This window comes from Melopsittacus undulatus, chromosome 6, assembly GCF_012275295.1.
Source record: "Melopsittacus undulatus isolate bMelUnd1 chromosome 6, bMelUnd1.mat.Z, whole genome shotgun sequence".
Classification (NCBI taxonomy): Eukaryota; Metazoa; Chordata; class Aves; order Psittaciformes; family Psittaculidae; genus Melopsittacus; species Melopsittacus undulatus.
In genome coordinates, this window is record NC_047532.1 from 30,727,800 (window position 1) to 30,754,239 (window position 26,440).

Genomic DNA, 26,440 nt, shown 5'->3' on the forward strand with positions numbered 1-26,440 from the left:
ACCTGGCCATTTACATTGGAGCATTATCTTGGATTCCTGTGATGAATAAGATAAACAAAGAAATAAGAAAAAAAAAAGCCAAAAAACCCCACCAACCAAAAAACACCCAAAATAAAAAAAAAAACAAACCAGTTTTCCTGACTACTTAAAATCCTTAAAAGGAGATGATATTTCACATAGTTCCTGTTCATTCTGTAGGAGTTAATCTTGAGTCAGGGCTGGAAGAAACCACAAAAGCTAGGAGGACTGACCATAAAATGAGTTAAGGCAGAGCTCTTTGTCCAGCAGAAACAAAAAGTAACAATTATTGTTGTTGTGTGTTGGCTGAAAAACTGTTAAAGTGTTTCAGATATAACTGTCGCTAAACCTGACTCCACAGTATTCAAAGAGGATCAGAGCCGAGGTGTTGATTGTTTTGTATCATTTTGTTTTTTTGGGTTTTTTACCAGACTTGTTTTAAAAAGAAAAAGTGTATAATGGTATAATGGCACAGTGACTGAAAAATCAAGCTGCTTTATTTATTTGTGCTATTTCCCTCCTCCTAACCACCTATTTTTAACCCTTGATACTAAAATTTATATCCTTTTAATCACAAGTAAATCAGAGGAAAAATTCCTCTTTAGTTAGCAGATCCACTCTGTTACTAAAGCAATACAAGATTATAGTCGGAGAATCAGGCATTTTGTTATGAAAGCTGGTGTAGAAACCATGTAGTGCTTGGTATACACACATGTGTAATCATTAATAGGGACCGGCTGGTTCAAAAGGAGACAGAGGACTACCTGGATTGCCTGGCAGTCTTGGGCTTCCTGGAGAGATGGGGTTTCCTGGACTGCCAGGATATGGACCACAAGGAATAAGAGGTTTCAAAGGCTCTAAAGGAATACCTGGTCCACCTGGTTTACCTGGAGAAGCTGGTTTGTAACTTCCTATATTACCATGTTTTACCTATGTTACAGGGTACTTGATTGAAATTGCAGCGATGAAGTAAAAAACAGTGAAACATGGGAAGCTTTTCCTTGCTATGAGATTTCCATAGCATTGTTCCAAGTTTGGTCGCACTGAAGGTAATAGTGAAAGTCTGAGGGTCATAGTACACTTGAGGTTGGAAGGGAGCCTTATGAGGTCTTCAGTCCAAATTTCTGCTAGGAGCAGTGTCAGCTGTGAGATGAGACCAAGTTACTCGAGGCATTATCCAGTTGAGCCTTGAAAGCCTCCAAGGACAAAGACAGTACATCATCTCTGTGTAACCTCTTCTGGTGCTTGACTGTCATCATCATGAAAAAATAAAAAAGTCTTTAAATATGCATCCAGTCATCATTAGTGTGAGCTGAGTCATCAGGGGAAATATGAAGGACTTGCTCATTTTTGAGTGCTGAAACATACCAGTGTATGTATTTATAGGCAAGCATAATCTGAAAGAACTCAACATCGGATGGCAGGTATAATCAAGTTTTCTCCAAGAGAATGCCCATTAAATTTTTAAGAAATAGATTTGCAGATTAAGCATTTCTCAATTGCATCATTTTCCTGCTGACTTCGTGCTGCCTCTTCTGGGTCTCCACTAGACTGCAGGAGGGCTGATTAGGAAGCAGATGGGCTTGGTGTCAATAAAATTCTTTTGCTTTATGAAGCCAGGATCTGAAGGCTTTTAAAAGTCTGTTGGAGTTTCAGATATACGAAAACCATAAAAGTCTGAATTTTTAACCAAGTAGATTGACCGCTAATAATTTTGAATGTTTAAGATTTTGTACTGCCAAACTATAAGTCTTGTAATCTTGACTGTATATTTGACGAAGGTCTGAAAGGAGAGGCTACTAGGATAGCACCATTACCTGGGTTGCCAGGACCTCAGGGACCAGATGGTTTACCTGGACCCCCAGGAGTGCCTGGTAAGTACACATGCACCTAATACAATAAAAGTCAGAGATAATCTCATGGGGATTTGTTTCCCTGCTCTGGCCAGATAAAACTGTTAGCATTACTTTGAAATAACTATTAAAAGGAGTTACGTGTTACAGAAACTATGAAATTAGTTCTAACATTCCCTTTCATGAAAACTAAGGGAGATGGATGTGAATAGAAAGGGCACACAGGGCAATGTCCTTGGTGTGCAGTATGGTAGAGATTCCAAGAAGTCCTATGCTATGACTTGGTTCCTCCAGGAACCAGAAACATCTGGAGCATATGCTGCAGCCTGTGTATCCAGAAGGACACCTTTGTCGTAATTTTGACAAAACTGACAAAAAAGTGCTGGGACTGCTGCAACCTTCAAAACAGAATGAACAAAATTAGGTTAAAGGACTTTTAATCTTCCTGAACCCCTTGCTCCTTCATGGGCACAATCACAAAAAGTAGCTGTATTAATTTTCCTGCTTACTTTTTGATGTGACTGTTGCTAACCATTGTTCTATGATATTAAGAACATGAGTTTCCTTTTTTAGGTGGGTTTTGGGGTTGGCTTCTAGGTAAGATTTTATTACTTGCTGATGATTTTAAATTTTGCAGAAGTTTTTTAATGCACTGAAGGACACAAAATGACATTCAGGCTAACCATAAAGCATCTTTGTTTTGATTTTGTAGAACAATAGTCCTTAAGCTGCCATGAATAGCACAGGAAAAATTCTTGGCAGCTTTATGGTAGCTTCTGTTCTTACAGTTGTTTCTTTTCCAAGCCTTACCCCTATAATATGTGTTTGTATCTTCTCAACAAGTGGAAGATTTGTATCTGCAAGTAATTGTTCTTAGAAGTCTGGATTTTGGTCAGATTGCATAAAAACTCACAGGCTCATGCCTGCTTTGATGCTATGAACACAGTTACCATTTTAACTGTAAAAACTTGCTGTGGAGGAGAAATAGTGTCTAAGTTCTAATACAATCTACAGTGGTGTCCTAATTAATAGTGATAAACTATAAACCACCTAATCTTACAAGCTGATGTTCTGTGGTAAGGTACATCACAGTTCACTTATTTTCTTTGTACAGGTAGGGCTGGAGCAAGAGGTCAGCCTGGTGATCCAGGACATCCAGGGCCAACAGGTGACACAGGCTTCCCAGGACTTGGGTTTCCAGGAAACCCAGGTCCAAAAGGTAAAAAAAAAAAAAAAACAAAAACAAACATTCAAAATGGAAAACATTTACTTTTGGGTTTAGTCCACATTAAAAGCAATCAACATAAAAAATAAACTAAAAATCAATAATTATTAGTCCAACAGACAAGTGTTTTTAGCCCTCTTGTGATTTACTGCCTTGAAGCTTATAAATTGGGAGTTTGAAATATTCTGAAGTATTTTAGAGAATCAAGTATCAAAGCTGGCAGGAGGAAAATATTTTAAGACATCGATGCTTTCTGGAGTACAGCCCAAACAGGTGCAGCTCATCTGAGGGCAAACTTACTTCACATGGATTCTCTTTACCTGGATATGTGTTACAAAGAGCTGTTTCTGTGCTTTATTCTTAATTTTGGTTCATACAACGCAATACCTGCTCTAATGTGCGGGTAGCAGATAGCATTTATAATGCTGAGAGTCCGGCCGTTTCCTCATGCAAAGTCATACTCCTCTTTGGACACCAGAAAGAATAAAAAATTCTCAGAATCCTGTCAGGATGGGGGAAGAAGAAAGGAGGGAAATAAAAAAAAGAGCTCTCATGCTGAAACTACAACCAAGCTGCTTGTTAAAGTAAAGAGTAGGGAACTGACATCAGAAGAGCTTCACTTAAAAAATCCCACATAACTGATTTGAAACAAGGAACCAAGTGTTATAGTCAACACTGAGTGAATATGTAAGTAACAAGATGCAGTGTGTCATATCAACTCTGAAATCAAGATGCTGTCCTCAGCTCATATCAGCTACTTTAGCATAAGAGGCTTCTAACTGCATCCATACAAATACCCATTTGTAAAATAAGGTGATAACTACAGCATCTGTACTGCCATTTAATTCCTTTTGCAGGAGATAAAGGACTTGCAGGAGGCAAAGGGTCACCAGGCTGTGAAGGAAAGATTGGAGATACAGGCCGAGCTGGAAATCTAGGACAACCAGGAGAAAAGGTTTGATTAGAAACATAGTACAGACTTTCCCATAGGTCCTATTCTTTAAATGTGACCCCGAACAAATAAATGAAGTGTAAAGAATACAGGAGTTTTTATATTTCCTGACCAAGGATGCACAAGCTATGAAATCAAATTATTTATATAAAAAGGGGCTCAAGCCAAAAGTTTAAATTCAGATACTGGACTTCAGAGCTCCAAATGTTGGGGATACTTTGGTACTTCAGTTTTTAGAGCACAAGGAGAATATTACATTCCTCACAGGAAAAAGCAAGGCCATAGCTTCTGAAAAGATGGCTATTCAGAAATTGCAATTAAGCACATAATTGATGGAGGTCAGTGACAATTGTGCATGCATTTAATTTAAGTGCTCCACTGAATTTAAACATAAAGAAAGTAGGTAGCAAGTAATACTGCAGCTACTCTTGCTGATTAACAGAAGCTACCCTACTGACGGCATATGTAAATGTAGGATTATTGACTACTGTGTAATCAGGATTCAAATTTGAAAAAAATGGTAGCACCTAAGTGTTTTGAAAATGTGGCATTTATTTTTTGTGTGTGTCCTCAAATGTCATTCTTTTGTGTGTTTTTTGACATAGTGAAGTGTGTGGTTTGAGGTTGTGGATTTTATTTTTTTCAATTCTTATTTAATCTGTATTGGATGACACAGAACAGCTGGATATGGAGTGGCCTTTGTGAACCAAGTATATCATCAGTGACAGGCATAAACAGAGCTCCAGTGACCTGCTTTACGGACATACTGATTTGCTGGTACTCAAAGCCGGTACTCAAACTAGTACTCAAAGCAACCAGCAGTTCAGTCAGCCAAATAAACTAATTCAAACTTTTGATTCAGGGAATAGACATGGGGCATTTGTGATAAAAACAGTCTTCATGGAAAACAATGGTCAGAAGAATGATTAAAAACACTCCTGTAGCTGACTTTGAGTATTCTGAGACAGATCTGGGTGTTGACCTTGATTATTTAAATAAATGCTTTGATAAAAATATGACTATCATATAAAAATAAAGGAAAAGTTGTGTTTTCACAAACTTAAGCCAAATTTTCAGATACAGATCCAAAGCTTTTCACAGCTACAGCAAGCATCAACTATGCAGTAAAGGCCAAACGGAGGAAAGTATCTTGCATTGCATAGTAGAAATTTCTTAGAGTTCGGAGTCAGAGAACAATAGCTGTCTAGAGGAATTACTCTGGTATGGAACCTGCAGCTGGTCTCTAAGGAACATCCAGCAGTCTGCTGAATTGGAGCCATTAAAAGTTATAATGTGGAAGATCCCCGGGGAATGGAGAAAATTACCCTAATAAAAGTAGTTAACTGATCCCACAGCGGAGAAATATTTTGGCAGACATGCAAAACATAGTGGATTTCTCTCTGTGTTGCAGGGTGACCCAGGCATGGTTATTCCTGGAGAGCCAGGTAGACTGGGTTCACCAGGAAGTCATGGCATTCCTGGCTTAAAAGGTGATACTGGATTTCCAGGACTTCCAGGCCTACCAGGGCGTGCTGGACATGATGGTGATGATGGCCTAAGAGGTACTGTTGTCAAACAAGCTCAAGGAGCACAGCAAGTTGTTTAAGGAAAGGGAAACCAAGTCAAACAATGCTCACTCAAAGTATGAAACCTCTACTTAAATGATTGTGAATTCTGTTTCCTCTCTTTTAGGAGATCGTGGCTCACCTGGAGTTCCTGGAGATCCAGGTTTTCCAGGGAAACCTGCTGAATGTCTTATTGGCCTGCCAGGTTTGCCAGGTGGCCAGGGAGCTACAGGCCCACAAGGTAAGACCTTCTGAATCAACTGTGCAATTTGACTGGGTGGGTCTGTGTTTTGTTTCTGCTTTCCAGTAGCCTGAGGGAGCTGAAGCTGCTCCTAGATACTGGTTATAGGATAGTATGCGAAAAAACCTGAGCCCATTTAAGAGATATGCTTCCCACAGATGGGAGGAAAACAGCCCTTTAAGAAAGCCCAAACAACCCACAACGCTCCTACAATTTCCTGAACATGTATGTTGTCTTACAGATCTAATGTTTAGCTTTCAAACATACAGAGTTCAACAAGAGTTTCATACTACACTGTCACACATTTTTCCTAGGAGGAAGAGGTTCGCAAGGGTCAAAAGGAAAACTAGGTCCTCCTGGCTTGAGTATCCCAGGAATCTACGGACTGCCTGGGGAACCTGGATTAATAGGTCTTCATGGAAATACAGGAATACCTGGCCCCAAGGGACAGTCTGGAAGGCCAGGAATCTCTGGTGTGCCAGGTAAGGATTTCCCAAATACTTGTTTTGATGTAGAAATTCAGTCTCTGCAAAGAAGTCATGCTTTTCCAAACTGAATACACCAACATATTTTTCCATCAACAGCTTTTGTATGTATTAAGATCTATCTAAAAAACAAGTCATCATACCTTCAGTGACAAGCATATCTTGAAGCTGTTATGACACAGTAGTGATTTTTCTGTAAGTCTTCTGAGAATAGAGGGTACCTTACATTGGTTTTTGTACAGTAATGTCCTTGCATAGGAAATTAAATAGTCGACATTCAAAGCAACTCCCCAGCATAATGGAAGGGTATAAAAACATATTTAGTTCTTTCTCAGCATCTGTTTTCAAACAAATAGCTTGTTAATGCTGTCTTTTTTTTTAAAAAAGAAAGTTCAGATCTTGAGTTTGACAGAGTTGAGTCAGATCAAACTCTGTCACCTTAATTAGAGCTAACTTTAACTAATGTAGTTAAACCCTGTAGGGGTGGGTTTGTTTGTTTGTTTTTCAGATGTGTTCAAATTTGATTTGTAGAATAAAGTCTGTTATGTAATGCTCCCTATCTCTCACAGATTTTTCATTAGTATCAAATCTTTCATTATTCTGTGGGAAGGAGATGATACATAATTTTTTATATAAACAAGCTATAAACCAAATGATAAACTTGTATCACTAGACTCAATTATGCAAGCCAATACTTCTGATGTCATTTGAGGGGAGTTGTCATGTTCTAGCTGGTCTTCAACTCCTGAGCTAGAAAGGAATTTCTTTCCCATACAACCCATGACAGATCTCCCATCCCTGTGTGGGTATCTCAGATACATTATCCTCCCTAACAGTTATTTCATTCATTGATAGAAACTGTTGCAGCTACTAATCTAAGGTAGTCTGGAGCTTACTGTGTTTATAAATGCTGTTCATGTGGTTAACGACTGGGTTGGACAGCGTGCTACAGAGATCAATATATATAAGAAAATATAAGCAATTAAATATTTAAATGATAGGCTGATGTGTAGTTTTCTGAAGTAATGTTCTGTTTCACTGATCAAATACTAACAAATATGTTGCTGTTGCTTCAATTCCACAGGCTCAAGGGGAGAGCCAGGTATAATGGGCCTGTTAGGAATTCCTGGACCCCCTGGCATTATTGGAAGACCAGGCAACCCGGGTGTCAGAGGCAAGTGGTCATAGTATTTGCCTTCATTATTTAGATTATAGAAACTTCCATGCCAAAGTTAGTCTTGTAATCCTTCTTGATGTGTGTTTTCATGCTTGAGTACATGTGTCATCCTAGAATTTCTTTGAGTCTTGGTAAGTCTTTGGCTTCTGTATATATGCAGTCTACAGGCTGAATTGCTACATTAGTTAATTTTTTTAGCAGTTTATAATTGCCACTTTTTCTATTTTTCTGGTATTCTTAAAAATGCCTGGTAATCTGACAAATAACGAGCAGAGAGCTTTTTTGCTTTATTTTTTTGCATGCCATTCATCTAATATCAGTATTATCTGTTCAACAGATATAAGTTTATACATATATTCAGTATAAGAAATACTTACTGTTTCTTGCCATAATCTGTGCTCGTAGATGTTTTATTGATGATTGGAGTAATTAATAAGCTTGTTTAGGCTTCTTAATGACACCAATCACTGGAGTAACTGGAATGTACAGTGGGGATGTATATTTGCATATCTAGCTGCCCTTGAAGACAGTTTTATTGCTTCACTTATGCTAGCATCTAACCAGGTTTCTTTAGAAAATTTAATTATATTTTCTTGTAGGTTCTTCTGGCTTCCCAGGATTAAAGGGAAGAAAAGGATTTCTTGGAGCAAAAGGCGAACAAGGTGATAAAGGTTTTCCTGGACCATCTGAGACCTTGGTTGATATTGGGAATAAAGGAGAACGAGGTTTAAAAGGTACATATTCATTGTTCTGTTATTCAAAACTAATTAGGGTTGTCACCTGTGTTGCAGTTCCAGTGGACTCTATAACATGGAAGAAACTGGCTGTACTACTGAGAGATGGCTTTGAAATTATTACTGAACGCTGTAACTGCCTTTGTATTTATGGGATAGTTCAGTAATACACTGAATATATTTTCACTTCAACAAGTCCATATTCCTTGAAAATCTGCTACTGTAATGTTAAACCAGTAATAATATGTCAGTAGTATTAGGAGGTTTATATACATATGCTATGCATTTGAGTGTTTATATATTTAGTAGCCCATGAGCACAGAAATGGGTGTGCTTACCAACTAGATGCTGGATTTCAAAGAAGTTGCATCTGCTCAGAAATACTTGATTGTCAGAAGAATATTGTTTACAGTATTGCAAAATATTGTCTGCAATAGTAATATAGACTCTCTGTCTATGAGTCGTACATGCTAAACGAATCTTGTCTGGTCTTTTGTGTACAAATTATCTTATGTAAGCTTTCAGAAAACTTCTTTTTGTCTCCATATGAAAAATACAGAGGCGTTAACTGTGAGCTTGTTTCTTGTTTACATGTATTCACAGAGTGAAAATCCTATGCTCCACTTAATTAGCTCTAAGAGTTATAGTACTTCAAATTTTATAAAACTTTGTATTCTGAGATGTTATGTAGTATTTTTTAAAATGAAACTTTATTTTAGGAGTTCATGGAAGAATGGGTCTAAAAGGAGAAAAAGGAGATGCTGGTGTGCAGGGTTCCCCAGGTCTTAATGGATCTGAAGGAATACCTGGTCTACCAGGTATGGAATATGTATCTTGAAAATTACAATATCACATGGACAGTAAAGACAGTATTACCTCAGTGCTTAGAACATAACTGGGCTCCAGCAGCAGCACTATATTATCTGTATTAACTTTGAAACTTTTCTGAGAACTCTAAACCAGCAATTTCAAAAGCTGCTATTTGAAAGTCATAGCAGCTACCACCAAATAATTCTTTGTTTTCTTCCAAATATAGACCATTTTTGGGGGTGAGAAACAGAAAATAGTATTAAATCCTGAATAATGAAGACTTCAAACTCTAAAAGCTGATAAGACCAGTGAATAAAAATTGGTATTTATAAAAGTGAAGTTGAACTTCCCAATATTGCAAGGAAAAGTAAGAATTCTAAAATAGGAATATTACAATTGTGCACAAAATATTTTAGAAGCTTTTTTTTTTTATTTTGAGTGGGTTTTATTTCCCTTTTCAAAGCCTGGATGTTGGGCTTATATTTTGAAAGTTACCAGAACATTATTTTGAACATCACCAGATATTCAATGAAAGGCAGGTTTAAAAAGTACCTGCATAAATTATAAAGCTACCTAAGTCATGACCAAGGTCTGCTTTGCCATTACCATAACCTCACACATACTGATACATGTTGATCCTTGAGAGACAGTGCATCTGTTTTCTCAAAATAATGCTAATAAAACATTTTTATTTCTTTGTATTCTGTATTTTTGGTTCTTTGAGATAACTTCTTCCTTGAAAATTTTATGATACTATAATACATAAAAATAGTGACAATTAGGACTAATTTAAACTTGTAATCAAAATGGCTCTTTTCATGATGGCAATTATCCATGCTATATGACATTATAGCATTACTGCTATACTCTGTCATTAATGTCCTTTGTAGTAATTGCAATGTAGCCAGCACAGGAAAAATGCTCCACTAGTCCCTAACTTTTAATGGAACAATAAATAACACCTTACCTGCCTTAATGTTCAGGCATGGCTAGTACCCTGGAATTTATACACCTGGACATTCCAAATGCAACTAGATCTTGTAGTCATTAAACTGAAATCTAATTTAGCTAAATTAAGCTAAATATAAGTGAGTGGGGGAAAAGGTGCCTAAGCCATATAAGAAATAGCTCATGAGGATACTAGTCATAAGAAGTGCATAATGAGTAATGTGGTTAATAATATAATAATGTGATTGTGACATGCGCAGAAACCAGACTAAACTCAGGGGGACAATGAAAGGAGGGTCCACTGCATAAATACAAATTCATGATCTTGATCAAAATTTGCAAAAGTATGTTTTTGTTGCTGCCTCTAAGTGCTGTGGTCACAAACCTTAATTTTAGTGTTGATACATTAGATGCTTGTTATTTCCTTGACTTTCTGACAACGATAACGATAATTTTATCTGTGTCAGGGGGTAAGAAGCTGCATGTTGATTTATGAAATAACATCACAAGGTGTGCAGTACAGGATTCTGTATTCATGAAAGCTCTGCCAGCCAGCCAGTGTCTGAAGCAAACATGTGAAGATGACACTTTTTTCTTCATCTTGCAGGTATCAAAGGATTTATGGGTCTTCCAGGAATTACTGGAGAATCAGGATTCCCAGGTGCACCAGGAAACAAAGGGGAGATAGGATTTCCAGGTCATTTTCTGTCAAGCCCTATTGCAAATTCATAGAGCTATATAGAGACATTTGCAAAGATCTGAGCAGTTACTGTAAAAGCACTACACAAACTTGGGGTTTATTCTTTGCAGTACCTATAAACTTATCACCCCAGAATTTGCTTGACTTGCAGAGTGTACCTGTCCCTCTCTGTAAATGAAATATAACTACTTTAATGTATATATTACTACATGTAAGAACCTCTTTTAAATGTGTTTAGAAATAAAATCCCTGGCTATGTAAATTACTTTAATGAAGAATTAGTATTTGAATATATAAGCAGTAGTTCACTAAACACTAGATGTGGTATGCATTTGTGATCCTTTTAAAAATGCTATCAGTATCTATTTTTCCAGGTTCAAAAGGGCAGAAAGGATCTCCAGGCTTTCCAGGACCACCAGGAGACCCTGGTCCACCAGGCTGTGATGGCTTTACAGGTGACAAAGGAGATCCTGGGTACCCATCTGCTGGGCCTCCAGGAGAACCTGGTCCAAAGGTATAAAGACAATGGAAACATTGTCATATTAGGCAATAAGCAGAGTCTGACTGTAGAAACAGAAGAACATGTAAGCAAGAGCTGCAGAACTTGCAGAAGTAGATGATTTGTTAGTGATAAGAAATATGAAAATTCTATAGTATCATTACTTGTGAAAAATTGAGTTCATTACATCACATTTTTCTCTTGGTGCAAGGATTTCATATTTGCAAGGTGGTCCATGTTTACATATAACTTTGTTGATGTAAAAGCTGCTAATCCAGTAAGAACAAAGACTTGCACTTAAATAGTCAGCAGTATGAACACTTGTACATTAGAAAGCATAGAAAAACATGATCTTAGCAAATACAAAATTTGTAATCTAAAATTGTAATATTGGGTTTTGAGATGAATTGTTTTTTTCTTCTTACCAATATATATTGCTAAGAAAAAAGTAGTATTTTTAGGTCAATTGATTACAAGTTTACTCCGTGTATTCTGGTTAACAACTAGCAGTCATTTTACATATGAATTTATCTGAAGTACATCGCTGAAGTTGTAAACCATACTGTAACTCCTGTAATCTGTCTAAATTAGCTGTTTATTTTCTGTATGAACTGGGTAGGACAATGTTACTGTCATGAAAATCAGTAGGAATTAAGGAACAATATGCATTTCAGTATTTTGTATAGCTTCATATCATATAAGGAATACATATTTGGATCAAAGAGGAGCTGTTAAAATAAAATTGAAGGGAAGTCTGTGTGCAGTGAAAACATCTAAAGACTGAAGCTGGTTTATACAGATTAAAGATCTTCTAGATATATTTAAAAGATTGGTAGTATTATGACAAGACTTAATGTTAGTCTACTTTGATTTTTGTCTGAAAATCATAGTGAACTATGATTACACATAGGTAACCTGTAAAATTACATGTGATTTTTTCTATTGTTCAAATATGGAATCTAATGTATTTAACATAATACAATTCTTTACCTGTTTGTGTGTAACTGCCATTTCTCAGGGAAATCCAGGCCCCCCAGGAGTTTTGGGCAGCAAAGGGGAAAAAGGATCCCAAGGTCATCCAGGACATAAAGGAATACCAGGACCACATGGGATCAGAGGGGAAACTGGAGGCGCAGGAATCCCGGGTATGTTTTGTTTTGGCAGGGTGCTGAGGTGTTAACATACTTTTAAAAGAAGATGATTTGCCAGTAAACTATGCGAAGTGCCTATGCATTGGCAAATTCATATTCAACTGCTGTAAACTTTAACAGCTCCTTTGTTGCCAGTGCAGCCATACTGCCTTACATCAGCTAGAGATCTTTTGCAGCTGTCTGAAGCAGAAATGATAGCAAAATTCTGAGTCTGAATTTGGATCTAGTGGTAATGCCTTTTTCTCCTCTCCCACACTCTTCCTGTAGGAAAGCTTGGACCTCCTGGAAATACTGGTGTTAAAGGACAGCAGGGCCGCCCAGGCCAACAGGGCATTACAGGCCCTCCAGGTATGGTGTAGTGCATCTCTCCCAAATCACTGCCCCCTGGTGTTTTATTTTCTTTGGAATGAAGCAGTTGATATTGTTCTCTGAGCTTTTTAGAATTTAACTGATGCAGTTGCAGTCTCTGTTTATGTTAGTTCAGGTCTTTGTTTACCGTCTCTGGTTCCAGCGAAGGTCTTCAACAGACTGTTGTCAATGTTACCAGTTCAGCTGAAGCAACAGGGTTTAATTTTATTTCACTATTATAGCCTCCACTTTTTTATTTATTTATTTATTTGTTTATTTATCTGGTGGTCTCAAGATGTGATATCCACACAATTGTAAGAAGGGCTTGTTCTACCTCCTAATAGAGAATGTTAAACTAAGATGTAGCTAGATGAGGAGGAGAACAAAATGAAATAGGAAGAGGGTACAGAGTTGTAGTTGCTTGTTAAAGCAACAGAAAAGTTTAAACTATTCAAAATATACCTAAGGGGAAGTGTGTAAAATGCAACAGAGAGTTACGCAATGCAGATTTTAATAGAGTGCCAGTCATTGTCTTCAAAAAGAACATTAGATACTCTTATATTTGGAGATCTGAATCAGAATTACAATATTGTGGTTATTTAGACTTTAGTGAACTTGCACTGACTCACCAACAGAGTTAGCAAAAACCAGAATCTACTCCCTGTTTAGAAAAACTTGCATTTATAATAAAGCCAGGGAGAGAAACCACGCCACCTCTATGGATTCCAGTCAGGGTGGGTTAAGTCAGAGTCCTAAAATGTCTTTGAAATACAAAGCTATTGCTTGTGAAAATAGCGGGGGTATTAAATCCATTTAAGTCTAATGAGTTCAATAAAAATTATGTGCTACTCTTTACAAATATTTAAATACCAACACAGTTAGATCTATCTGAAGTACCTGAACTAATTAAATCTTAATAAAGGGGACTCATATCTTCTTCCTTTGAAATGCAAAATAATAGTAGTGAAAATGATATTGTGGTCCATTGTAATTCACAGGTGCTATTGGAGAGCCTGGAAAAAATGGACCTGTTGGTGAAAGAGGTAATCAAGGTCAGGATGGCATGCCTGGTCCCCCAGGAATAAAGGGAGAACCAGGTAACACCAGTGAAATACTTTAATTCTGGTTTACAGCTGTTTTTTTTCCCTAGTTAAACTGGCAAGGATTAATTGAGAAGGATTAATACAGAGCTTCTGTAGAGCCAAAGATAAGTTTATAAGTACAAGGGTTTTCACTTTCACATAATTCACAGGTTTTTTTCTATGAACTTGTTGTATATGCTGTCAACAACCCAAATGCATATGTCACTGTGTCTTGATGCCATTTGTCATACCATCACCTAATAATGTCTGCAAGAGCCAAAGGATTGCTATTAACAGTACTTACATGTTTAATCTGAAAGATCCAAAATCCTTTTAAAGGAGTCTTCTCTCTTACATGGAAATAAGATAAAAGGCAAGAATGGTGAAGGTTTCTGTGATCTAGCCCTTGGATTGTAAACCCTTTCATTCTGTCATTTAAATGTCACTCCTGATGTCATCAGTGTCTACAGACAGATTTAGTCCTCCACTGAATTCTGACAGAAAGTGTTTTCATATTTTACAGTGATAATACTTCCATATTAGTATAAGGAGGGTACTGAGAAGGCAGGCATAATACACAGTATGCGTGAAGTAATCACTGTTAATGCATTTTCTCTTTTAATATTTACATTTCTTCTATTTTTCTTAGTAACTAACTCAAATGCAGATTTTTCTCCTTTTTTTTCTCCTCTGAAAATAGACAAAACTTACTGCAGAATGTACTTCAAATGTGATTGACTAAAGAGTTTCTATGAAGAAAAAAATTTAATTTGTATTTCTGTATAGAAGAAATTGAAATAATAATTGTAATGATATTTTATCTAGAACTAAAATCTACATATTGACACAGTGAATTCTGAAGAAATGAAGAAATTAGATAACCATGATGTTTTCTAACACTTATTCAGGACTTTGAGCATAACGTGACCTAATATTTTATAGGAGCACCAGGGAGAGGAATCCCTGGCCATCGAGGTATTCCTGGTCGGAGAGGTAAGTTGTCTTTGCAGAAAGCAAAAGCTTAATTTTTACATACCAGAATCTTCATCATCTTTAAGCTACCTCCTGCTTTTGAATGCTTGGAATGGCACTAAGAGTGTCAGAGAAAACCAAGAGTAATTCTGTGCTTCTGATCAATGATTTGGTGTTATACACTAAATGTAAAAGTTCTTGCATGTAAAGTTAAGACTATTATAAAGGGAAATGAAGAAGCGAATGTCTATAGTTTTGTGAATGTGACACATTCTAGAGCTTTTGAAATTTTATTTTGAAATATAATTTGATTAACAGAGGATGTTATAATGAAAGCAGATGATGCTGCTGAATATTAAGTATACTATAATAAAGCTGCAGCAACTGCAATTTAAATTTGTTCTTGCTTTTTATATTGATGAAAGTTGAGGGGACTCTTCACATTGTTTAGGTTTCGCATCTCTTTCTAGTACTAGTTGAATTGCTTTGATTTGTTTTACTTTAAAAAAAAATAAAATCTCTCTTCATATGCTCCATATATAGATTTTGCACTTGAAGATCAGCCTTACAAAAATATCATTTTCAGGTAGTCTCTTATTTTGTGGTACTCATATTGATGCTTTTAATTGAAGTGTAGTTTAAAAGGATTTGCCAGTTCTGATGTTCAAAGAAGCATTTCTTCTACTTATACATCAAGAAATATTCCCTGCTGTGGTCTTTCTACCTTCCTCCCAAGTTTATTCCTTTGCATGAGCGAACTCTGAAGTGGAAGGTTTTTGTATGAGAAAAAAGAGTGGTGTGTACTACTGCCTTGCTGTGAGTCTTGTCTTCTCACAACCATTTTGCCTTACAGTACCAAGGTGGCTTTGAGGACTTCTCCATATTAAAATCAAAGCCTGAATCCACCTTTGCGGTACAGTAAATATTGTGTGTTGTCACACCATCTTGACAGCTCTCACCAAATGTAATACTTACTCTTTGCAGGAATCAAAGGGGACATGGGACTGCCTGGTTTTCCTGGGCCACCAGGTATGAAAGGTCATCACGGTGATCAAGGACCTGTTGGACCACCTGGCTTAGTGGGGTTACCTGGATTTCAAGGCTCAACAGGCATGGCAATTACTGGTCAAAAAGGGAATAGAGGTATTGCTGGTGCAAATGGAAGACCAGGTGTGTTATAACTCCTTACTTATCTGAAATTATGTACTGATAATTGAAAGCAGAATTCAGCCTGTCCAGAACTTACGGTGGAAGGAGGTCTTTACCCAAGAGAAATTCATAATTAAACATGTAGTTTCTTTACCTATTAATGTAGTGTGACCATTGCAAACACCATGATGGTCTATGCAGTGTGATGTAAATTAAAATAACACCAAGCTTTGCAGTTCACTCAATTTTCATTATTTTGCTTTCTGCCCATGTAGTCTGTAGGGCAGCTGAGATCCAACTATAAAGAAGCGAGATAACATGAGTGTGTAGATATTGACACTTAGTGGTGGGCTTGGCAGTGTTAGGTTTATGGCTGGACATGATGATCTTAAAGGTCTCTTCCAAACTAAATGATTCTGTGATTCATGATTACAGGCATAACTACAGCTGAAGGTTATTCTAAAAGCTGTACTGCTATAGAGTACTGCAAGAACTCAGCTCTGATTTCAGATTAAATAGCAGGCTGGGAGAAATGAGTGGCCTTTGGTTTGGTTTTTTTTTTTTTTTTCAATGGGTATATTCCCTTGGTAATCACTGAGGTGGTAAACGTGAGTACCATTATAAAGTTGTTGAATGTTGAACTGCATTGTACATAATGTACGTGAAATGCTGTTGGCAGTAGTCTTTACTTACTCTGATGTTTCTGTACAGGTGCTCCTGGTTTTCCAGGGCCTCCTGGTCTTTCCACTCTCAGCATGAAAGGAAGCAAAGGAGTTAGAGGCGCAGATGGCATACCAGGGCCAACAGGCCCAGCTGGTGACATTGGTCCTCCAGGTCCAAAAGTCAGTGAAAGGAATATTGCTTGTTTCTTACTCCATTGTTAATTTGTTCTTACCATGAAAATAACACCCAGGGCCATCTAAAATAAACAACACCAAACAAACAACAAACCAAAACAAACAAAAAAACCCTTATCCTCCCCAAACCCCTTTGTGATAGAGGAAAGATATTAAAATGGATATGAAAAGTCATTTTTATGGGCTTAAGCAGACCAGAAGGAAATCATCATGAATTTCTGGCATGTTATTTCCCTAGCCATTCTGTATTACAGAGTAATATTAACAAATTATTATTTATAACAATCTCACAAATGAAGCAGATAATTCTAGTTGTAGCATATTCTGTGAACATAATACTTTTAATATTCTGAACAAAATGTATTTCATAGTGTGCAGATGCTGCTTCTTGTTTATTGTTGGTGTTATCTGATTTGCAGGGAATAGAAGGTCGATCAGGTTATCCTGGTGCTAGAGGGGCCCCAGGATTTCTTGGATTCCCAGGTGTAAAAGGTATATGCATATTCTCTACATATAATTCTGAGTCCTAAAAAACAATCGTTTACATGTTGTACTATAATAGTATTTGTGTTACAATACCTCATCCTAGAATTTGTTGCATCAACAACAGGGTATAGGTAAGCTATAAGAAAAAGTGTCCACTAAGAGAGCATTTTCTTTGTGTTAGATGCCATGGGCATATCCAGACTGATGTTAAGTGAGAAAGGGCTGAAACTTCAATAGCCTCCATTCCAGGCAAATTCAAAACAAGTTTGTCCTTAGTGACTAATAATGTATAAGGACTTTGGGACTAAGTCTCCTCATTAGAAATGCCATACCCCTCCTAGATGCTTTTGGCAATCTCCTAGCTATAGAACTCAAGAGCATTTAATCATAATTACAACACAGAGCACTGAGTCCTCTGTTTACCATAAGAATAGTCCCAGTTACAATTTAATTTATGAGTTCATCAGGAAATGAATTGTTAAATGTATTGGCTTCATTAATTCCGTGTTCCTGACAGTTGAATCAGTAGGTGGCTAAAAATCCTTTTAATTTAGACTTTTTTTCCCAGTGATTTAAATCTAATACAGGTCTGCATTGCTCCAGTATTCTCATTTTTCAATTGCATGATTTATAGAGACAAAAAATTGTCATTACCTCCTTAACCTACTGGTTTGTGTTCCATGTTAATTATTGTGTATTTTAAATATGTTCTAATTTGAGAATTCACCGTACAGACTGTAATTATGCTTTCTTAAGCAAAAAGTTCTAATTTCATGTCATAGTCAAAATGCCTGACTTGATGACAGAAATACTGATCTGAAAAAATCTGAATGTAACCTCATGTTTTGCACAATGAAAAGAAATGCTTATTAAGCTTCCAACACTTGCAAAATTATACAACCCTCCTAACAGCCATCAGCGTAACTGACAGTAGCATTTAAAAGAAGTCAAACTGCACAGCATCACTGAAGGCAACACTTGACCTGCAAACTCAGTGACAAAAGCATGTAGGATAAAAAGGACATAGTCTAACGTTGAGATTTTAAGCCAGGTTTGTGGAACCAGCCATTATATAAAGATAGACTAGGAAACATCTTATAAACTGAGTGCACTTGGACTATAAATTTCACAGTAATGACAGAGATGTAGAAGTCCACTTCTGCATTTCAAAGGAGTCTACAGGCTGTGTTACTCTTTGGGAAGTTTGAATGGATCATACAGGACTCCTTAATAAGAGTCTGAAACTTTGACAGTGATTTTGACATCTTAAATCAACAGATATCTCCTCAATCTTCCTTTTTAGGAGAGAAGGGTAATCGGGGACCCCCTGGACCACAAGGTGCAGAAGGGCCAAGGGGACCAAAGGGCCAGCATGGTAACCAACCGTTCTCATTCTAATACCAGCTGACTTAGGTTGATTTGTTTTTTTTCATAGATTGTTTGCTTTCTTTTAATATAAAGCAAAGCTCTTCATTGTATTTTTGCTGCTAGGTCCACCTGGAGTCCCTGGGAAAATATTCTCCATCCCAGGAAGCAAGGGTCCTCCTGGACTGCCAGGAATACCAGGAACACTAGGTGACCAAGGAATTCAAGGGATTCCTGGACTTCCAGGTGGTTTATACTTATATCTCCGTGCACGTTTGTGCTGCTTAGTGGAATAGTTTGGGTTGGTGGGGAAACATGCTTCTGCATAGGAATTTGATGCATCTTTAGAAATACCTCTCCCTATTTTAAAATAGCTTTGTACCTTGTTAACAACCTTGTATTTATAATCTGTCCATTCCATCTGCCCTCCAACCTTGCAGTCAGTAAGTTTCTCCCTCAACATGAGCCTAAGCAAAATAATGGAATAAAAAGTAAACTTGGATCAAAACTTTCACCATTTTAACACAACCAAAATCATGCTCAGGATGCCATTGTGCACAGGAAATTACCATGCATAATAGAAGTACTCTAGATGTGCTGCAAAGTTATTGTGTCCACCATACTCTGGGAATGGGAAGGGAAAGCAGAATCTGGCTACTTCTCCACTGGCACTGGAAGTGAAGCCTGCCATGGATGTGAGGAATGGGAAACCAAAGGGAAGGTAGGATGAGGGGGATATGCAGTGGGTGCTTGGCCACCACAGCTTTCCACCACAGGAAGGGAGCTCCTATGGGAAGCAGGCTTGCCAGAAGGCATGCCCCAATCCAGAATGACAGTTGCCTCTAGCGTAACAAAGCAGGCACTAAAGAATTGCTCTTTTATACTTGCCTTAAAATTGTTTTACGGAGAAGCTGCAATGTTTATAGAATCACAAACCATGGTCCATATAACATGAACCTATTGGAGTGAGTCCAGAGGAGGGCCAGAAAGATAAGAGAGCTGGAGCACCTCTCCTATGAAGGAAGGCTGAGAGAGTTGGGCTTGAACAGCCAGGAGAGGAGAATGCTCTAGAGAGACCTTATAGTATCCTTCCAGTACCTAAAGAAAGCTGGAGAGGGACTTTGCACAAGTTCAGTATAGGGACAGGACAACAGGTAATGGTTTTACATTGAAAGAGGGTAAATTAAGATAGAAGTTCTTTACTGTGAGGGTGGTGCTCACAGGCTGTAACAGGCTGTCCAGAGAAGCTGTGGATGCCCTATCCCTGGCAATGTTCAAGGCCAGGTTGGACTCCGCTTTGCACAACCTGGTCTAGTGGAATTGCCCATGGCAGGGGGAGTGGACCTGGGTGATCTTTAAGGTATCTTCCAACTCTCAACCATTCTATGAGTCTATGATTCTACGATTATGGCCTGTTACTGTATTTTTTAAATACCTATATTGCATGACACATGCTAAAAGAAAAAGCTGTTTGTTTTGGTTTCTGAAAACATTTCTTATGAGAATACTATTTTTCTGAAATACAGTCAATATTTCCTTGTAATCTTTCTGATATAAAATATAGTGACAATAATGCTACAGTCTCAAAACTCAGTAAATTCATGCTGTTTTTATTCTAACATAGCTACGTTTACATGAGGATTTTAACTTTGTTCCTTAACAGTTATTACAATCTAGAATAACTAAGGCTATATGATTCCATTTTTTTTTTTTTAATTGCAAATAGGACCTAAAGGAGTAAAAGGTCTACCAGGAAGATTTGGTCATCCAGGTCAACCAGGACTGCCTGGTCCAAAAGGAGACAGGGGATTTCCAGGAGAAAGAGGTACAGGAAGGCAGACATCTATGTTTGACTGCTGCTCCTGAATTTACAGATAAACTGTATTCCTGATTTCTGTAAATCCTTTCTCTTTGATGTGTTGAGATTCTGCAACATTTATAGTCACTTTAGGGCCACAAGCACATGTAAACACATTCTTAGCTTTTAACAGATGCATGTCCACAACTGGAATAGTAATTAAAAAAATATGCTTTAACTGTGCTCCTCTCCAATTAATCATATTTATTTATCCATTTGAAATCCCTAGGTATCAGTGTGCCTTCTAATGACATCAAAATACAATTAAATATTTGGTCACCATGAAATGTTTATACGACTTCTGTTGAAAAAATGGCCATGGTTCTTTAAAATACATTGCTATTCAATGAAGCTATGCAATGTAAAGCTACCTGAGCTAGGTCTGAAAGAGTTAATACATCTAGCAATAAATATGACCAATTTACAAATTGTGTCTTCTTACTGATATTTTTTTTGTTAGTTTTCAAGTAGTTCCACTAATTTAAATGAACTAAAAATTCAAATAAAATGATAATATTTGTAGTTTTATTTCTTCCCCCTTCACAGGACAGCCTGGACTAGTTGGCTTCCCAGGTCTACAGGGGTTACCTGGATCACCAGGTACTATCATTGCTGGGCCAACAAGAAGAGGTTTTATCTTTACCCGGCATAGTCAGTCAACAAGGATTCCTTCATGCCCACATGGGACATCGAAGCTCTATGTTGGTTATTCACTGCTTTTTGTACAAGGAAATGAACGAGCACATGGACAAGATCTTGGTACTGTATTGGTAAAAATTTTCAGATCATGTTCTTTAGAGTCCCATCATGCTAAATTGTCATGCACCCAAACTCACAGTAAGTGTCCGAGATGAACACTGGTTTCAATCATCAGTCTCCAGAGTGGTCTGCTGCTCTGAGTCAATTCAGGGATCATGGTTTGAAAGACAACATTCTTTCCTGCACTCCTATATTCCCTTTTTGCTATCCCTAGACATTTCTGAGGAGGAATTCAGTTACTTACGGACAAATGTCTAGTATAAATGTTCACAACATCTGCATGGATCTGACAGTAATAACACAAGGTCTCAGAGAGAATCTTGCCTTTTTGGAGACCAAATGGGATGCTTTATGGTTTCAAAAATGGAACCAGAAGCTTTTGTTTAAGCAGCTGAATCCCTGTTACTGCATCAAGGACCAATACCGTTCAAGAATATATTAGTATTTTAACATATTTTGTTCTTAGCCTTTATTTTTTATATATACCATAAACATTTTGCTTTCAGATAATTCCACTATACAGACACTTCTCTCTTTATAGTTACCAACAGTTTTATTTCTCACTGTAGATTGTATACCATCACATGTGTCTTCTGTTCGCTGCACTAAATGTAATATCCTACCTGTTACAAAACACTCCTCTTTTGTCTTTCAGGAACAGCTGGTAGCTGCTTGCAGAGATTTACCACCATGCCATTCTTATTCTGTAACACCAATGATGTTTGCAGTTTTGCTTCTCGCAATGACTACTCATACTGGCTGTCAACTGCAACAGTAATGGCAGTAGACATGGCACCAATTTCTGGCAGGGCACTAGAGCCCCATATAAGCAGGTAAGAGTGGAAGAATTTTAGCTGTTCTGGCCTATAACCACAAAGACATCATAAACTGTTCTGACTGGCAAATCTTAGGCGAGCCTGCCCATCTCAGCCAATAAAAGCACTGTTTTTTACCACTTGATTCTGTGATTACTCACCTGAATATTTCACACATTCAGTGATACTCTAAGGTTAGATTAAACTAAAGCTAGGGTCCCCCACAGGGATTAATCTGCATAGCTGACTTGAGAAGATGGCACACAATCCTACTGATAGGAGTGATTTTTGTTAAAATCTATTGTAATAGATTGTAATTGGAGGTAGACTACAATGAAATAAGGACAGTTTCATTATTTAGAATGTGGTACAAATCATATTCTGCCTTCAATTATGTGTCATCTGTTTACTGTAATTGGTGAAGAGCATTGTAAATTGGGGCTGAAGTTTCTCTGTGATGAAATACCCTTGTGCAAATGTGGCTCTTTTTAGTTGCTTTAGAACAGCTGAGAAGGATGAGGAGCATCTCACGAGGAAAAGCTCTAAAAGCATGAAAGACCAAGTGTAACAAAATCAAACATGGGAAGGCAAGCTTTGGAGTCTGTCTTCTAGCCTGCCCTACCCAGTTGTTGCAATGTAGTAAATAAAGATTACTTTTTCTGATCTTAGCAAATAAAGGTACAGAACTTTGATCTAAACTGTAATAACCTATAGTAGTGAGCACAAGAAGAAGGTAAAATTTAGCTTGTTACTTCAGTAAAGGCAAAATCAGGAAGCTCAAGTGTTGTGAGACTAATTCCCATTTTATTCCAATGTTTTTGTCTGGTGTTAAAGCAATTTTGACTGTAAAGCAATTGCAAAGCAAAGTATTTGGATTGCCTTCAATTTACTTATCTCTTCACAGAACAGGAAAACCTGTGTGAGTTGTAACATTTATACTAAGCCCTGCCAGTAGGTAGCTACTATCCTAGAAGATACAATTTTTGCCTGCTTTCGTGTTTTCCCTCATATCTGCACTGAATGCATGTGCCTTTCTTCTTGCAGGTGTGTTGTCTGTGAAGGAGCTGCAATGGTAATAGCAGTTCATAGCCAAACAACTGTAGTTCCTGCATGTCCAGAAGGCTGGGTATCTCTCTGGAAGGGTTTTTCTTTTGTTATGGTAAGGATAGAAAGACTTGAATTATAAATTTTACCTTGTCTTGCTTTCATTGACATTTTCGTCTTCTCACACCTCATTTGCTTCTTAATAATTGTTTGGTTAGATTTTTTTTTTTCCTTTGCCAAGTAGAGAATCGTTTTATTAGCTCTTAATCAGTGCCAGAAGCATATGAAAATCTATTCTGATCTGGCCTCAAAAATAGGTGGCAGGAGAAAAAGGGAAAAGGATGAAAAAAGAACCACAGGATTTTAGTCTAACAGAAGTAACTGCACGGTCTCATTTTTATGTGTCATGCTGAAATCTAGGAAAGGGGTTAAGGAAGTGGAGTGGTTAAACTCGTCCTAAACACAAATACACAGAAATAACTGACACATTTCCATACCAGGCCATTCTTTTATAAATTATGTCTTGGGGCTGAACTCCACAGAAAGCTAAAATCAAAACAAATGCAGAATGCTGTTTTGAAAAACTACCTCAGCAATTTTGATGCCACAATAAGATATGAGTGAAGAAAGTTCATAATGTCACTGCAAACTGAGAACTCATTATGGGAATAAGGGTATATCTATAGTAGGGGATGTAGCACTTCATCTTCATTATCCATGCTGCCAGCAAATGAGGGTAAAAAAGAGAATTAAACCCTCCTGCTTTCTGCTTTAAAGTCCTTTTAGGTCTAGTGTGAAAAGTGTTGTCTCTCCTGGGATTTGGCCCTAAGCAGTAATAACGGTAAACTTGGAAAAGAATGAGAGAATTTTTACAGCATCTGGTTAAAATAATTTGCTTCTTTGCAGCATCAGCAAACCTAAATGGTATTTTCTAGCCAATTTTCTAGTGTTGTAAATTATTTTAGATCTATTTCTACAAGCATTTACCAACATCAAAGAGCAGCCCTGCAGAGAAGGACTTGAGGGTGTTCGTCAATGAGAAACTTAACATGAGCTGTCAGTGTGCTCTCACAGCCCATAAAGCCAACCGTATCCTGGACTGCATCAAAAAAGCGTGACCAGCAGGTCGAAGGAGGTGATCCTGCTCCTCTACTCTGCTCTCGTGAGACCTCACTTGGAGTACTGTGTGCAGTTCTGGTGTCCTCAATATAAAAAGGACATGGAACTGTTGGAACAAGTCCAGAGGAGGGCCACGAGGATGATCAGGGGACTGGAGCACCTCCCGTATGAAGACAGGCTGAGAAAGTTGGGGCTGTTCAGCCTGGAGAAGAGAAGGCTGCGTGGAGACGTCATAGCAGCCTTCCAGTATCTGAAGGGGGCCTACAGGGATGCTGGGGAGGGACTTTTCATTAGGGACTGTAGTGATAGCACAAGGGGTAGCGGGTTAAAATTTAAACAGGGGAAGTTTAGATTGGATATAAGGAGGAAGTTCTTTACTGTAAACTCTTGCAGGAGGGTTGGACTAGATGATCTTTCAAGGTCCCTTCCAACCCTTGGGATTCTGTGATTCTGTAAGGCTGGTGAGGCACTGGAATGGGTTGCCCAGGGAGGTTGTGAATGCTCCATCCCTGGCAGTGTTCAAGGGCAGGTTGGATGAAGCCTTGGGTGATATGGTTTAGTGTGAGGTGTCCCTGCCCATGGCAGGGGGATTGGAACTAGATGATCTTAAGGTCCTTTCCAACTCTTAACTATTCTATGATTCTGTGATGAAAGAAGGAAAATGCCTTCTTTGCTTTTTGTGTTTGGAGAAGAAATCAATGCAACCAAAAAGGTGAACACACTCAAAACAGGGCATTTGGCTTACTTTAGTCCTCAAGTGGACAGAAGCCAGATACATTTTAGTCTTTTTACTGGTTAGTATCATGCCTTTTCATGGAGCAGAAAAAGGTCTTTGCAGGCACTTAGGAAATGCCAGAACTGCTTGAATCTTCATAAAGCTTCTGTGCTTCTTTATAATTTGGTAAAATTAATCTGTGTTCAATTTATTTTGTTCAAGTTATACCACAGAACATATGGTATGTTTTAGAAAGAGATATTTTTTTTACCTGCAGTTTACTAAAAGCTGACAGACCAGATCTCATAAAAAATGTGTTGGTGGTTACAGTACACAAGTGCCGGCTCAGAAGCTTCTGGCCAAGCATTGGCATCTCCTGGATCTTGTTTGGAAGAATTTAGAGCCATTCCATTCATAGAGTGCCATGGCAGGGGGACGTGCAACTACTACACAAATTCCTACAGTTTCTGGCTGGCATCGTTAAATCCAAGCAGAATGTTCAGGTAAACTCTATTTCCCTCCATCCACACACATTGCATCTATGCTGCAAGTGCCCAAGGAGACAATAACTCTCTGCACAACATGTGGGGGTTGCCCTACTAATTTCCCTCAGTTTAGACATCCCTCTTTGTCAGGTTCTGAGTCATTCTGTGACACAAAGATGCCTTAAGGGAGGCAAGGATTTCAGTGTTGTGGTCAAGAATTCTCTATCCCAGGTTTCATCATCTCTCCTTGTGTGGTTTTATGTTTGTTGGTGTTCGATTGCTTTTTGGCTGTTTGCTTGTTTTTTTTTTTTAGTAAATGTTTGCTTTCTTTCATTTAGGAAACCTCTGCCACAGACTTTGAAAGCTGGAGAACTAGAAAATATCATCAGCCGATGTCAGGTCTGCATGAAGAGACCGGTCTAAACAGTGGCCACTCTGGATTGAACATGAAACTCTGCTTTTATTACAAAGAATTGCCTAACTCAGAAGAGCTATAATTTATTATAGTCCAACTGCACCTGGAAAGAAATTATAAATTGCCGGTGCAGCACTGTGTTGAGGTAGGGCAACAGTTTGACTTTTGGACTTTTTGTCTTTGGCAAATGACAAAGCACTTTGATGGAGAAGGCTTGTAATGGCAGTCTGCAGGGGCTTCTGCTGAATTACTGTCATTTCTAAGCTTCATCTTCATGATAAAACTGTGGCATCACCAGATCTTTAATGAAAGATGTTAATGTTGCCTTGTGTCATGTGCTTTTCAAACCACAGGACAAACTAAATGCTCTAATATTGACTTACATATGTTCAGTGTTCAAAGTGGGTATAATTTAAGATTAAAATCTGGCACTTATGAGAGATAGGGTTCAATAGGAAATACTTTCAGTGCACTTTTAAAAATATAATTATTCATTTGGGTTGTTTTGGTTTGGTTTCTTGTCTAATAAACAAGCATCTCCCCACTTACCTCATCCTTCCTCTGACTGTCAAACAGGAATACAGTCTTTTTTTGTATCACTGTAATAATAATG

General features: G+C 37.8%; 1 protein-coding gene across 1 annotated transcript in view; it reads left to right on the forward strand.

Moving 5' to 3' along the window:
* COL4A3 (collagen type IV alpha 3 chain) overlaps positions 1 to 25,852 on the forward strand; it is a 49,242-nt gene extending 23,390 nt beyond the window's left edge. The window contains exons 26-52 of the mRNA XM_034063567.1: positions 749 to 917; positions 1,800 to 1,892; positions 2,986 to 3,090; positions 3,954 to 4,051; positions 5,460 to 5,610; positions 5,741 to 5,854; positions 6,169 to 6,336; positions 7,424 to 7,513; positions 8,116 to 8,250; positions 8,970 to 9,068; positions 10,616 to 10,705; positions 11,083 to 11,222; positions 12,226 to 12,352; positions 12,626 to 12,706; positions 13,705 to 13,803; positions 14,731 to 14,781; positions 15,745 to 15,930; positions 16,621 to 16,751; positions 17,186 to 17,258; positions 18,556 to 18,627; positions 18,744 to 18,863; positions 20,344 to 20,442; positions 21,022 to 21,234; positions 21,890 to 22,067; positions 23,094 to 23,208; positions 25,258 to 25,430; positions 25,751 to 25,852. Of these exons, the coding sequence (XP_033919458.1) occupies positions 749 to 917; positions 1,800 to 1,892; positions 2,986 to 3,090; positions 3,954 to 4,051; positions 5,460 to 5,610; positions 5,741 to 5,854; positions 6,169 to 6,336; positions 7,424 to 7,513; positions 8,116 to 8,250; positions 8,970 to 9,068; positions 10,616 to 10,705; positions 11,083 to 11,222; positions 12,226 to 12,352; positions 12,626 to 12,706; positions 13,705 to 13,803; positions 14,731 to 14,781; positions 15,745 to 15,930; positions 16,621 to 16,751; positions 17,186 to 17,258; positions 18,556 to 18,627; positions 18,744 to 18,863; positions 20,344 to 20,442; positions 21,022 to 21,234; positions 21,890 to 22,067; positions 23,094 to 23,208; positions 25,258 to 25,430; positions 25,751 to 25,835 (3,255 nt within the window). The 3' untranslated portion in view covers positions 25,836 to 25,852. The remainder of the gene's footprint in view (positions 1 to 748; positions 918 to 1,799; positions 1,893 to 2,985; positions 3,091 to 3,953; positions 4,052 to 5,459; positions 5,611 to 5,740; positions 5,855 to 6,168; positions 6,337 to 7,423; positions 7,514 to 8,115; positions 8,251 to 8,969; positions 9,069 to 10,615; positions 10,706 to 11,082; positions 11,223 to 12,225; positions 12,353 to 12,625; positions 12,707 to 13,704; positions 13,804 to 14,730; positions 14,782 to 15,744; positions 15,931 to 16,620; positions 16,752 to 17,185; positions 17,259 to 18,555; positions 18,628 to 18,743; positions 18,864 to 20,343; positions 20,443 to 21,021; positions 21,235 to 21,889; positions 22,068 to 23,093; positions 23,209 to 25,257; positions 25,431 to 25,750) is intronic.
* Positions 25,853 to 26,440: the final 588 nt, after the last annotated feature.